Source organism: Durio zibethinus, chromosome 5 (assembly GCF_047325235.1).
Source record: "Durio zibethinus cultivar Kanyao isolate XHJ-2024 chromosome 5, ASM4732523v1, whole genome shotgun sequence".
Lineage (NCBI taxonomy): Eukaryota > Viridiplantae > Streptophyta > Magnoliopsida > Malvales > Malvaceae > Durio > Durio zibethinus.
Window position 1 is genome coordinate 4,105,747 of NC_143166.1, and position 13,787 is coordinate 4,119,533.

Consider the following 13,787-nt stretch of genomic DNA (forward strand, 5'->3'; position numbering starts at 1 on the left):
CATGAAATTCAAAGGAGAAATGAGAAAGGAAGTCTGATTGTTTTTGAAGTAAGTGATTTAAAGCCATCGACGTGAAAAATGTGTAGTTACTGATAGGGGAAGGGAAGAGTTGGTTAGATGGGTGTCCTTTACTTCCAAATAGAAAAATGGGGGGCCCATCCAACTCACAATTCCAGACTTGTTCATTTCATGTCAGCTCTTCTAGAGAATTATTATTGCCAGCACAGGCGGCAGGTGGTAGTGATTAGCATCCCCTACTTCATGTTTATCTTATATAGTTTCTCGAGCTAAAGTCGGTTTCAACACGTTAAATTGACCGATATAAATTTAATTGATTCATATTGATTTATTTGATTTTGATTATAATTAATTTTTTAAAATAATTAAATTAATTAATTTAATAGATTTTTTTAAAATTAATAATTAAATTAATTAATTTTTTAATAAATAAGATAAAATAATTAAGACGAATATTTTTATTTATTTTTTAAAATATTATTAAAATTATTAAAATTTTTAATAATTTAATTTAAATAATATTTGAGTTTAAATTTATTATTTAAATTTATGTTTAAATAATTATTTATAATTAAAAAAAATAAAAAAACTATTTATTTATTCAAATAAAATTAATTTTAATCAATTTGATTATAATTAATTATTTAAAAATTTTAAATCAATTCAATTTTATATTAAATAAAAATCAATTAATTTATTTATTTATTTTTTTAAAATTGAACCTATGAAACTAATCAATTGCTTACCCCCATCTTTGCCCACCAAATCCAAGTGAGGAAAATAAATCTAAAATGGCTTTGAAAATTTGTAAATATTAGGAAAAAAAAAAAAGTCGTAAGATTGCTCAAACAAACTGATACATTGTTGTCAATCTACTAGTTACATGGATTCCTGTTTCAACGGAATGGTTAGAACAAAAGTAAAAAAAAAAACAAAAGCTGATACAAGAACACATCAATAATTTTTCTTAATTTACAAGGTGCAATCTCCCCTCTGTTGCTGAGACAAGCAAATCTTCAATTCCTTCAACTGAATTGGTCATTATGAGACAATGAATCATGTCCAGAGAAACAGCAACATATCTTTGAATTGCCCAAGTCTTTATTACTAACACAAGGAGGATGGAATTTCTATATATCAAACACTCGGAGGAATAGGATTTCTTCCATCCATTTCCAAGTGGTTTTGTTTTTAATCAAAGAGTTTTTAACTGCACAGAAATCTCAATTCACCTATCCTGCTGAAAGGCTGACAAAAACTTTACAAGCAAAAAAATCCACAGGCTTCGCTATCTGCATCGAAACATACAAGAAAACTCAATCCCATATGCAAACATTCACTCTATATACACTCTGCCACAAAACATGTTTCCCTGCAAAAACATCAAGCATGGCATGATGTTAACAAATTGGTAAACAAAAAATAATAATAATAAATAATTGCATCGTTTGCTGAGGCTGGGAGAGAGTAAATCTTCACCAGGAAAACCTTTTGAGGGGAAACACTTCAAAATGTAGAGTTGGAGATGAGGTTAAAGGAACTCACTCTTGGGAAGAATCAGAATTTGTTAAGAGTATCCCACTGCATGCCAGAGTAGGCACTCATATTGAAGCCATTGGGATGTCATGAACAGAAGTCATCCAACAGATTCTGATCTGATGCCTGGTGGAAAAATCGTGAAGCTTCACGGTATAATTGCTCAGCTTCAAATGGTTTTGACACATATCCATCCATTCCATACCGTAGGCATTCCTCATGTGTAGCCTGGATGACATCTGCAGTCATAGCCAAAATGGGTACATGCCATTTTGAATCATTGTTATAAGTTTCCAATGATAATTCTCCAAATTGAATACGATTATTGATATTCTGTTCCATAACCCGAATTCTCCTTGTAGCTTCAAACCTGTAGGGAGATGAAGAAAAGACAGCATTAAACATGACTAAATCAGAATATAATCGGTTGAGAACTATTAACAAACCAATAAACTACTGAAACATAAACAGCAGCCAGCAAAAATAAGACATCATAAAAGGCAACTTCAATGCTCCTTGTACCAACTAGAGAAAAGATTTTTTTCCCCCTTATTTGTTATCTTATTTTTTTAAGGTTTCAAAATTTAATTTCCAAATTAGAATTGCATAAGAAAGTTCTAAAAGTAACATGGGATTACATACCCATCCATTTCTGGCATTTGGATATCCATGAAACAGGCATCAAACTGGTGAGGTGGTGTAAGCAGTTCAATAGCCTCTATTCCTCTTGTGGCACTTACCACATCAGCTCCATATTTTTTCAATGCAAAAGCAGCTACTTTTAGGTTCACATTATTGTCATCTACAATTAGAATTTTTCTCCCAAGAAGAAGATTCCGAAGAGACGAGCAAGGTAACTCCCCATTATAGGGATTCCCTTTGTTCCCAACACCCATGGCCCGCTGTAGAGATGCCGCTAACATGCTAGCCCTCAAGGGCTTTGGGATGATGGTCAAGTTACAATCACCAGAAGAGGTAGTATTTGCTCTGGAAGAGCTGATGGAATTAGACAAAAGGAATACCTTTGGAGGAGTACCATGACCTGTTTTCTCTGAGTTATTTATAAAGAGAGCTAAACTGTTTAGATCCCTATCCCAAACTTCCTGTTCAATGAGAACCATATGGATAGCATTATTCCCCTTGCTTATGCTAGATAAACCTTGTTTCCAATCAGAAACTACTTCAACATGAATTCCTAGCCGTTGGATATGATATCTTGAAACCTTGGCACGGACAGGTCTGGTATCCATAACTAATGCTCTCATCCCATGAAACTCTGAGGAAACAGAGTTAGACTGGTTGTTGATTTGCTGGCTCTTGTACTCCTTTGAATTAGAGCAGCCACTGGTGAAAACAGCAGTAAAAGTAAAGGTGGAACCAACCCCAGGAATGCTAACAAAACCAATTTCTCCTTTCATTAGACCTACCAAATACTTGCTTATGCTTAATCCGATGCCTGTGCCTCCATGCGTTCGGGAAATAGAAGGGCCCACTTGCATAAAAGGGGTGAAAACACGAGACTGTGCTTGCAGAGGGATTCCTTCTCCTGTATCTTCAACTGATACGATAAGATTAATGCTGGCAGAGGAAGAATGCACAGATCCTTCTTGACTGAAAGTTCTAAATGCTTTCCAGCTCTGGCGTCTATCTGCAACAGGAAAACCACTCAAGGTATTCTTTGGTGAAGATTCCGTCTCAACTTCAATTGAATCAATCACCTCCTCCACAAGATGAACTGTAACAAGGATGTGTCCTTTCTCTGTGAACTGCACCAAATAAGTAAATTATAAGTTTATTGATTCTAAAGCATAGTCCAGATAAAACTGAACTTAAAATTGAAGCTTCTGGCTTCCTAGATATCTAGAAGGAAAAAAGAGAGGTGAAACATTCAAAGATTGGTAACTAGTAAGTTTCAGCATTCGTATATATAATGACTATTGGGTACATAATAAAGCCACGATACCATTCATCACAACTCCCACATGCTTGTAAATGTGTTAACTATTCTTACTTGGATACAAAGGAAGCAAGTTTTAGATACAAGGAATAATGTTCAAATTTGAAAACAGATTGATCAGGCATACTCCTAACTCTTCCTAATAGTATATAAAATTTAAAATTAAAAATAATAATAATAATAACTTTCTCAAGTCCAACAAGTTTTATGTTCGTTATATGGAGAACCAACCACATACTTTAATTGAGTTTCCCATGAGATTGGTGATGATTTGTCTGAATCTCCCAGGATCACCAATTAGCATCTCAGGCACTTGATCAGAGATGTAAACTGCCAACTGCACTCACCCACAAATTGATAATACAAAATTGGTAAGTTAGACTCTTAGATGAACACCATATGAAGGGTCAAAGAGAAAGAAAAAAAAAAAAAGAGAGAAGGGGGTGGAGAGAATAGGGTGACTCACTGAGATACAGGTATCTCACCTCTACTCCTTTGTCCTGAGACTTCCCAGAAAAGAGTGACAACACATCATCCAAGATTGCTCGTAGATCAAACTGCACTTCCTCAAGCTCTAGCCTACCAGATTCGATCTTAGCCTGATCCAAAACCTCATTTATAAGCGCAACCAGAGCCTTTCCACTAGCTTGTGCAGTTCTGACATAATCTAGTTGTGTAACATCTAAATCTGTGTCCATAAGCATATGCAACATTCCTGTAAAAAAAGAGTCTTCCTGTCATGGCTAAGTAAACAGTATTCTCTACCAGTTATTTTCATTTAATTCTCTAAGCATAATTACAAAATGCTTGAAGTAACTTCAGATAAATAAATGAAAACTTCAAGACTCACCCAGAACACCATTCATTGGGGTTCTGATCTCATGGGAAACAGTAGCAAGGAACTGCAAAAAGGTCACAATTAATTAGGACCAAATATCCATAACAGGCCCGAAGGCTAAGAGTATAGGTCAGAAATATCATTCACCTGAGATTTGGCTACATCAGCTGCCTCAGCCTGTTTTTTGAGCTCCATCATCTTATGGCAATCATCTTCCACCTTGGCAATTCGATTAACAGTTGCATGGAATATATGCCCAACAAGTAATGCAATCACAAGGATACCAATTGAAGTGGTTATTGCTAACCAAGGCCATGGTGGCTTTAGCTTGAACCTATATGAAGAACAAACTTAGTCCATGATTTATATTCAAGTTCTTTACATTTCAAATGTTTTTACAGAAAAAGTAAAAAAAGAGGGAAAAGGAATTTAAAACCACTCTTATAGATTGGTTATATGGACATAGATAGCACTTAGATAAAGGTTGACATGTCACTTGCAAAGGCCAATTTACAACAATCTTTTGTTTTTAGGATAGCAGAATTTATGTTGAATTGAAACTGGTCAAAAACCAACAATAAAGGCCCATATCGAAGAGAAGGTGAACCCCAGATCAGTTGGATGATGCAAGGTCTATGGAATACCTGCAGCGCATCTCATGCTTTCTGAAAGGATCTCCAAAATTAAGATGGCTGACATGCTCTAACCCATCATCTGATGCATTTGAGCCATACATACTGATAGGGTAAGACTGATTAGTTGTGTCGAAGACATTCACAAGGATTGTTTGTTTACTTGCAAGTTGTTGTAGCAACTTTTCCACAAGTGACTCGATATCAAACACTCCACCAAGATACCTGATTGAGCAATGAGGAGATTATGATAACTTCCCTTTAACTATCATGAATAAGATAATCTTATCGCAGCCAATAACTAGAGCATTACATCAGGGACATCTAGTTAAAAAGCAAAAAATTTGTTTCACCTTTTTATCCATGGCGTTTATTTTGATCAATGTATATGAATAATTTTAGAGGCCATAAGCTATTGGATTACTTCTTACAACTTTTACCTGTTTCGTGCATGTATGCATGTGTTTCCAGAGATTGGAAGCCAAATGAATTCATTTTCCAACTAACTTTCATAAAACAAAAGACATTGATTAAACATTCCCTGTCTACTTTTTATTCGTATTGGAAACATACCCATCAGTGGCTTGAATCCTCTCATTCGGAGTTGCATTTGAGGGAAGATCCCCTTTGTAGACAGCAAATGTCAAAATAACTCCAAGACGATTTGTTTTGAGTAGTCTAAAAGGAGCTGTTAACACTCCTTTTCCTGATTTTCTTGCACGTAATACATTCTCGCGATCTTCCTGTTGGTACACAAGAAATTAAAGATTCACAACTGAAGATTGTAATGAAAATTCTTTATTCAACCAATGTTAAAGCTCTTGAGAGATTGAAAATACTTTGTATTCTACCAAACTAGAAAGTAACAAAATTAACTTAAGCTTCTATGCTGTTTTCTTTAATTAGATATAGTACAACTTTCAGTGAAACTTAACAAAATAGGCTATGGCTACTGAAAGAACAATAAGAACCTTTTAGAAAATAGTAAAGGAACTCACCTTTCCTGACAACATATCAATAGAAACCACATGTGATATGGTATCCTGAGCAAAGATAACAGGAGCATATTCTTCCTGAATTGGCGACGGTTCCAAGAGGTCAGGATTATAGTCATCCTTATGAACCGGATTTTGTTCAAGAGTATCCATCCTCTTAATAGTCCAGCCCTGTTGCTTCTCAAATTGTTCCCTTTCAGAGTGGAGCACCCTTACAGCATATGCCACACCACTTGTGAGAGGCCTCTCAAAAGCAGTTCGTTCCGTGTACCTCGCAAAAGTCCCCTACAGGTTCTTAAAGTAAGTTTCCTTGTTGACAAAAAAAACAAGTGTTCATAATTCGTAAGTAAAAACGCTCAGATCGGGTTTGGTCTAGGTTTAAATAACCATGTTTAACATTCTGAAGCAGGAACGCCTATCAAGTTGGCAAAATTCTTATTTAATCTAAAACTCGGGAGTAACAATTTTGATTTGAAATTGTATAATTATAGGCAATCAATCACATCAAGTGAGTATCCCAGATTAATCCAGATCAAGTAGTTCAATTGCCAAATAGGACAAATTCCGTTCTAAATTAAGAAAAGAGCAGCAAAATTGACTCTTTCAATTGAGCACAAGAAAAAGAAGACACTAAATGATGGTAATCAAGCACTACAAATGTATAATTATCTATCTCAACTAGTTCTAGTATCCTAACTAAAAGTTAGTAGAAGAGGATTTGACTTACCTGATCAATAGAAGAGGGGTTTTTGCCATGGTGGAAAGTTGAGATCAAAATGGACATAGCCTGAATATGGTTCATGCTTACATTAAACTGATCCTGCAACATTCTAGCTCTCTCGTCACACATGCTAGCAAGTGTCTCCTTCCTCTTTTCGGTAGCCTGAGAGCACATATAACAGAAGATCCAAATAGAAGCTACGGTCCAACCAATTACCCAAGAAAACAAGAGCTTTCTCCCCCAAGTCTTGCTAACTCTCTTGGAACCAATATACTGGCAGTAGTGATGGTGGATCTTGATGCTATAGCTTGAGATTTTATCCCAGCATTTGAACCACATCTTGCTACCACTATCACCAAGGAGAGCAGCCTTGGCGTCCTTAAATTCACCATTAATGAACCAGCTCATGGAAATCATAGATGCTATCCAGCAACATAACATCCAAAGCAGATGCCCCACCTTTAAACCAAACCCAAATACATGGAGCAGACTCATCCAAGAAACAGTGACTAACCAGCTAACTAAGGAAACAGTACCCCTAGGCTGAAGTGGGTCTTACTTCCTTGTTAATTCCAGCTAGAAGAGAGAGACCCACTGTCAAATCTATAGAAACTGTCTAGTAAAATCCAACATCACCAGGAAATCAAGAACCTTGGGATAAGAAGGAAAACCCCGCAAACTCCAACTTGACTACAAGACAGATTGTTTGGAAGGAGTTGCACCCGTGAGGGAAAGAAAAAAGACGCTACCTTATCCAGCACTATAGCCTACTAACTGAGAAAAGCAAAATAGAAGACTCAGAATTAAGGAAGATAAGGAAAATTTTCTCAATAACCACAGAAAGGAATCAAAGAATCCCTCAAGATTCTGAGTTTCAAATTCTAAATAGAATTTGTTTTTATCTTGTTAACTACCAACCAGAGTCCAGAATAAGAAATAGACCAAAGTTTCCAGAAAACAAAGATTCCAAATTTGGATATCAAATCAAACACAAACTCGGACAGCTTCCCCCTTCCCACAGGCAACAGAATCTGACAGGAAATCTAGTTCATACGAGAGAAGTCCTTAAATTCCTCAAATCAAGCAGGAAGACAACTATCAAACATGTGGGTATTAAGGTTTGACCCCAGAGTTCACCTGTAGCAACCTATAGAGATCTATCAACAGATTGTACAGCTAAAATAAGATTAATACTATTACTATTATTAAAGTTTACACTACCCTTGCAAGTTGCTGTTGTAGTTGAAGAACAAGTGGATTCATGGACATTTAAGATTGAAAGAATCTGTGAAAGAAAGATGAGAGGAATATGGTTGTAGAAATGTCTGCTAGCACAGGCCATTATCTCTATTCCATACCATTCAACCCCCTTTAGAAAAAATACTAAAATTTTAAACTCAATGCTTGAAATGCATTTAATTTTATATTTCTATAGTTTTTTTTAATAGAAAATACAACAAACAGGGTAGAAAAGGGCTAAAGGTACAGTTCCACTCAGCCGAAATGAGAAAAATCAGTCTTTTTTTTTTTTTTGGGTTTTTTTCTAACTCTACTTTGAGTTGCGATCCTATCCATACTTGTCCTCTAGTAGACAAGTTCTACACGCTAAGTGATTAACTCTCTGTCTTTGTATGGCTGTATGTACTTTATGTTGACAAAAGTACCCTTGCATGAAAACAAAAACTTCAACTTTTTTTGCACCCGTTTTGGCATTAGATGCCCTGCTCTTTTCCAAAATTGCCATAACAGGACCATGAGTCAAAAGAGTTGGTAAAGAAGATGAAGCCAAAGCCTATCCCCCTTCTCCCCTCTTTTTCTCCATGATTGAAAATGAAGCCTCTCAAGGTGTTATTATGTCTTCTCCAAATAATGGAATCTAGGCCAGGGGCCTCTGTTTTGTTACACGCTTACCATTTTCTAGCTTTTTAGCACTTACATGCTAGAAGCCTAAAAATCCCAAACTCATATTACTCATTTCTTCAAATTTTTATATATATTTTGGTCCCACATGAAAAAAAAAATTACTATCATAATTTTTTAAAATTTTGATGAAATATTAAATATAATATTTAAAAAATTATTTATCATTAATATATTATTTTTTAAAATTAATCATATTTAAAAAAAATATTTTTTTAAATATAAATTTATAATTTAAATATTATATTATATTTAATATTTTATTATAATTTAAAAATTATTTCTACCATTAAAAATTTTTTTTACCAAATGTGTTTTTGTCTAACATGATGGCAATTGGCATGGCACTTTTACTCGCCATAATCGTAATAATTCTTCTTTCTTTTGTATGAGTGACACCTCAACAACTTTTTTAACAAGTTTAAAAACAAAAGTTAACCCCCACCAATCATAGAATAAGCTTTTATAGTACAAAAAAGAATAATGTGGTTGTAACCAACCTCCCCGGCACCTTTCATAAACCTAATTGCACCTATTGATGTTTAATAATTTTAAACAAGAAGTAATAATATAATATAAATTTTATATAAAAAATAAAAAATATAATTTAAATTTTTAAAATAATAATTTTATATTATATATTAATATAAAATAAATATGATATAAACATATAAATTATCAAGATTTATTAAATCTAAGATTTTTTAATTTTTTAAATTTATTATTATTTTATTTACCATCTAGGAAGCAACAAGAGGCAAATGGCGATTTAGGACGAGAAGTGGATTTTTCGAAATAAGGAGAAAGCTAGAGGGGCAATGATGTAAAAAGATGGGGTGATTGTTGGCGCCAACAGTGGCAAAACAGTAATTAGGGGGAAAAGGGGTGGCGAAAAGTAGGGGGGGGGGCGCTTTAATCAAGGCAATGTCACGACGGGGAGTGATTAGGCCATCACTACCCACTTCTTTTTTGGTGTCCTCTGGGGAGCTCTCTGCGATAGCGACGTCCCCCGTCAGCGCACCGGTTCTCTCTTGTTTCACCCAATCAGATACTCCTACGTGTAGTCTCCGTAATGGGCCTTCGCTTTGTTACGTGGCACCCGTGGCGTTTTCATTAATTACTGGCATCTATCTGCCACGTGTCCAATGAGAACTGCCTTTTATTAATTTTTTTTTTTTACCGCTTGTGTGGGGGCTCGCTAACTTCAGGTAACTTCGTGAAGGCTTCGGCCGAAAAAGATGTTCCCTAAGGTTTCATCGATGGTTTAGATTTCTTAATTTTAAACACAATTTAAAAGTGATGATATAAAAATATAAAAAAAAAAGTTAAACTTTTGATAAAAATTTTAAAAAATATAATTTTATATTAAATATGTTAACATAATTTATAACATAATAATTTTTTTATATTTACACATGCTTAATATAAAATTAATATTAATTTAAAAATAAATTATATTTATATATTTTATAATTAAATATAATTTGAATTTATCTTTGAGATTTAAAATATGACACATAATTATTTTAAAAAAATTTTTGTGTCATTTCGTTACTAATTATTAACATCATTAATGCCTAAATTGTATAAAACCTGTTCTTTCCTTATTTTCATTTTTTTTTTATAAAAGTTTATTATTATTATTTTTTAGAATTAAAAAAATCTAAAATCGTACAAAAAATTTATTTTGGTTTTAAATTAGGAAGTCGCATTACAATTAAATTTGATGTTCTCTGTATACTATGTGATCGTTTTCTTAATTGATTTAATAATAGTGAAGAGGAAGAAGATGAATTGAAATAATCTTTTTGATTCAAAATAAATAAGCTCAATTTTTTAATACGATTTGATTTACAATTTGATGTGGTTTTTGTTTTAAGCTAAATTTGATTGGAGTATTTTATTTTTTATATTTAATTTTATATTTTTATTGAATAATAAAATTTTTAGTCGAATTTTTAGATATGATGCAAAAAAAATTAATTTTTTTGTATATTTTGGAAAGTCAGTCATTCAGCACACAAGCAATTTTTCAACAAATCACCACAATTCAACAAGGATGCACTTTGACAATAAACAGAGTAATTTAGCAGTAAGTAGATCAAGTAATGCCTACTAGATTTGGGGAAGCAATACAACAAGCAAGAAGCAATTCAAGGAAGCAATCGAAGAAAACAAAACCAATTAAGAGCAATCAATCAAAGCATAAAATCCTGATATTGTCATATCACAACAGTGAGGTTTGCCCTTCAGGTGGTTGTGTTTTTTATGCAACACTTCGAAAACTTGCTAGAAGAAAAATGAAATGAATCTCAATAATTGACAAACTGGTAATCGAAAAGGCTTCAAGATTTGTATCCATCCTTTAATTTGAAGCTACCAACTTATTATGACTGTACTCTTTCCCAGACAGAGATCAAATTTTGTCAAGCTCTACCTTTGCTTCCTTTATAGATTATTTGCCCCACTTTTATGGTATTCTTTTTTCATTATAAAAGAATAATATCTACTTTATATATTTTTTTTATATTGATAATTGCGGAATAATTATAAATTTAAATAAAATTTTTATTTTTGTTGAACGACTAATAATAATAATAAATAGTGCTTGAATGTATGTGCCACTTGATCTATTATCATATATATTCTCATGTTTCAACAGCAAATTCTCAAACATTAAGGATGGATTAAAAAAAAAACCATTTAATCGAACATTCTTGATGTGTTGGGTTGTACCTAACAACTAATTTAGTATGGGTTCGTGCTCTTTTTGCTCATTAAAAGAAAAGAAAAAGAAAAAAGAAATTAGAAGATGACTAACTGAGTGGGGTCATTGAAATTATATTCCATCATTATTGATGCTTAAAAATTAAGATTTTTGTGTAAGAAAATTAAATCCAATGGGACATGCATGCTTGAAAAAAGGCAAAATGGAAAATTGCTGTCAAACTCAATGAAAAATTATCCCACCAAGCTTAGAAGGATTCCATTTCACTTTTGCATTTCAATTTCCACATCTTCAAAAAAATAAAAAAGATAATTACACTAATTAATTAAATTAAATTTTGGACTTAATTTCGGATTTAATATATTTTATTATTTTCACTAACATGAGCATTTTTATTTTCTTTTTGGCACGAAAATGTGCACACAGCCAGACTTTGGACATATAATTAATAAAATAAATAATGATAGAAAATTAGATTTATAATTATTTATTAATGTTAACCAAAAAAACAAAAGGGGGGGACATGTTTGCATCAACAGACAGAAGGTCTGAATTTATGGGGTCGGAAAGAATCAGAGGTTAGGCGGAAGGTTTAATGTTCTTTTTATTGACCAAAGTATATAAATAAGAATATGGTTCATCAAATTGATCAGCTCATTTTATATACGAAAAGTTTTGAAAAAAAAAAACAAAATTATGGAGTTTTAAACCTTTAAATATAGGGATAGCTTAATAAATGAAGCTTCTCTTGCTCATTGTTAAAATTTTGCGATAAAATAATGGCAGAAGCATGTTGTCCGATGATTCTCAGCCTTGTCTCATATGTACAAATAAAATAATTTAATTCATGACAAATACCTTGATTATAATATAATAATAATTGAAAAAGAATGAAGTGCAAAAAACATGTTTAGTCCAGTTGAAATTTCGTGTGCAAGTTGGATAAAAAATATAGACAGGGAGTTGTCTACGGGGGGTGGTGAGGCCATTGCCGGCCATCTATTTTGAAACGGCCAATGAACAATTTCACATTAATCTTTCATTCTTTTTTGTTTAACAAAAAAAAAAAAAAAAAAGCTTGTTAAAGGCCTACAATGGTGATATTGTCAAGCCATTTTACTCGAATACCTGTGGAATTGGAGGCTTGGCAAGGTGTCAATACCATAGGGAATACTGCAAGAAAGATATAAAAGAAAAATAAGTGAAAATGGATGGCAAAGTTTCAAACCTCGAGCAAAAGGGGATTGGCAAAGTTGAATGTCACAACAGACTTTGGTTATTCTCATGAACCCTAGCAAATGGCATATAGTATTTTACATTAAGAAACAAACCAAGCGTCAGAGATTACGGCGTTGTACCCACGGCCCACCCATTGTCCAAAGAAAGAGCTGACGAGTTGCTGTCGTCAAGTCAACAGATAGGAGGAATAAAGGCTTTTAAAGTTCCATAAAGAAAGCATCTCCCCATTAACCTTTCTCTTTAATCTAAACCCAACCTATTTTCCAGGTTTAAACACGTTTGCAAGCCGTGTCGGGATGCTGGCTGCTGCCAGGGCACTTACCAATTCTCCGGTAGTGCAGTACCTGGAAAGAACTGATCCGAGAGGAATTGGATTGTTAAGGATTAATCAAGTGTGAGTATAAAAATTTAGATAAGATTAATCATGTGGGGTTATATTATACATTTCCATGGTGGACCAACGCGATATTGATGCCTCCAAGTGATAGATAGGTGGGAATTTGCATTTGCTTGATACAGACAGGACTATGATTAATCTAAAATGAAAATTGAAGATAAGGCATATGCCCGCCGCATGAATTCTGTCAATTAAAATTGGTTGTTCCTAGTTCATCTTCTCTTTTTTGGATGACTCACGCCGCAATAACTGCACCAATCATAAGCAATTTTTTGGCTTATCCAAATAATGCAAAGTGACTGGAACTCTGATTAGAATTATACGAACCAGTTTGAAAGTTGATCAATGGAGGTTTACCGGACCGTGGTTCCTGTCCCTTAACGCGAGGTCAGACTTTGCAGAAAAGAATTATGTGGTCTGTACTCTGTTATCCATGGTTTAACCACAAATTCCAAACAGGTGAAGTCTAGACCAGTTAGTTGAACTGCAATAACCGCCAGCTACTACATGTCTCTCTGCTAAGAACAGTAGTTTCCAAATGACCAACATTCTTGTAACCCTGAAGATTAGATCCGCATGTAACAGTTATATCGCATCATTTTCAGCTTTTCATGTGTAAATCGTGATACGCATCTGAAGACTACATGATTCTTTCTTTCAAGGTATAAATTAAAATCCAACAAGAGGCATAAATATTTCAATGTGTAAATAGTGAATTCATAGTTGGAAAGCTAGATAAATACAGCATGCTTTCCCGTACAACACATGAAAAGGAGATGAATTTGGAATATACAGACATTGTCCAC

The 13,787-nt window shown here is 33.7% G+C and overlaps 1 protein-coding gene across 2 annotated transcripts; it reads right to left on the reverse strand.

Moving 5' to 3' along the window:
* Positions 1-799: 799 nt before the first annotated feature.
* On the reverse strand, positions 800-8,070 carry LOC111281783 (histidine kinase 3-like). 2 transcript variants are annotated; one of them, XM_022869447.2, is made up of 11 exons: positions 6,704-8,070; positions 5,980-6,261; positions 5,555-5,724; positions 4,994-5,206; positions 4,497-4,683; positions 4,362-4,413; positions 3,997-4,226; positions 3,750-3,848; positions 2,197-3,320; positions 1,564-1,924; positions 800-1,390 (listed from the first exon to the last, which is right to left on the reverse strand). In XM_022869447.2, exons 1-10 carry the CDS (start codon positions 7,190-7,192, stop codon positions 1,642-1,644), a joined length of 3,129 nt encoding a protein of 1,042 aa, XP_022725182.2. In that variant the 5' UTR covers positions 7,193-8,070; the 3' UTR covers positions 800-1,390; positions 1,564-1,641. The 2 variants fall into 2 exon arrangements, with proteins under 2 accessions (XP_022725182.2, XP_022725183.2); XM_022869448.2 differs by lacking the exon at positions 4,994-5,206.
* Between the last annotated feature and the right edge of the window lie 5,717 nt (positions 8,071-13,787).

Coding starts and splice junctions, on each gene's coding strand:
- LOC111281783 (XM_022869447.2), bottom strand. CDS start 7,192: ATGAGTCTGCTCCATGTATTTGGGTTTGGTTTAAAGGTGGGGCATCTG. Junction 5,207..5,554: donor AGGATTCAAGCCACTGATGG/GTATGTTTCCAA, acceptor TTGCTCAATCAG/GTATCTTGGTGGAGTGTTTG. Junction 1,925..2,196: donor CAAATGCCAGAAATGGATGG/GTATGTAATCCC, acceptor ATCTCCCTACAG/GTTTGAAGCTACAAGGAGAA.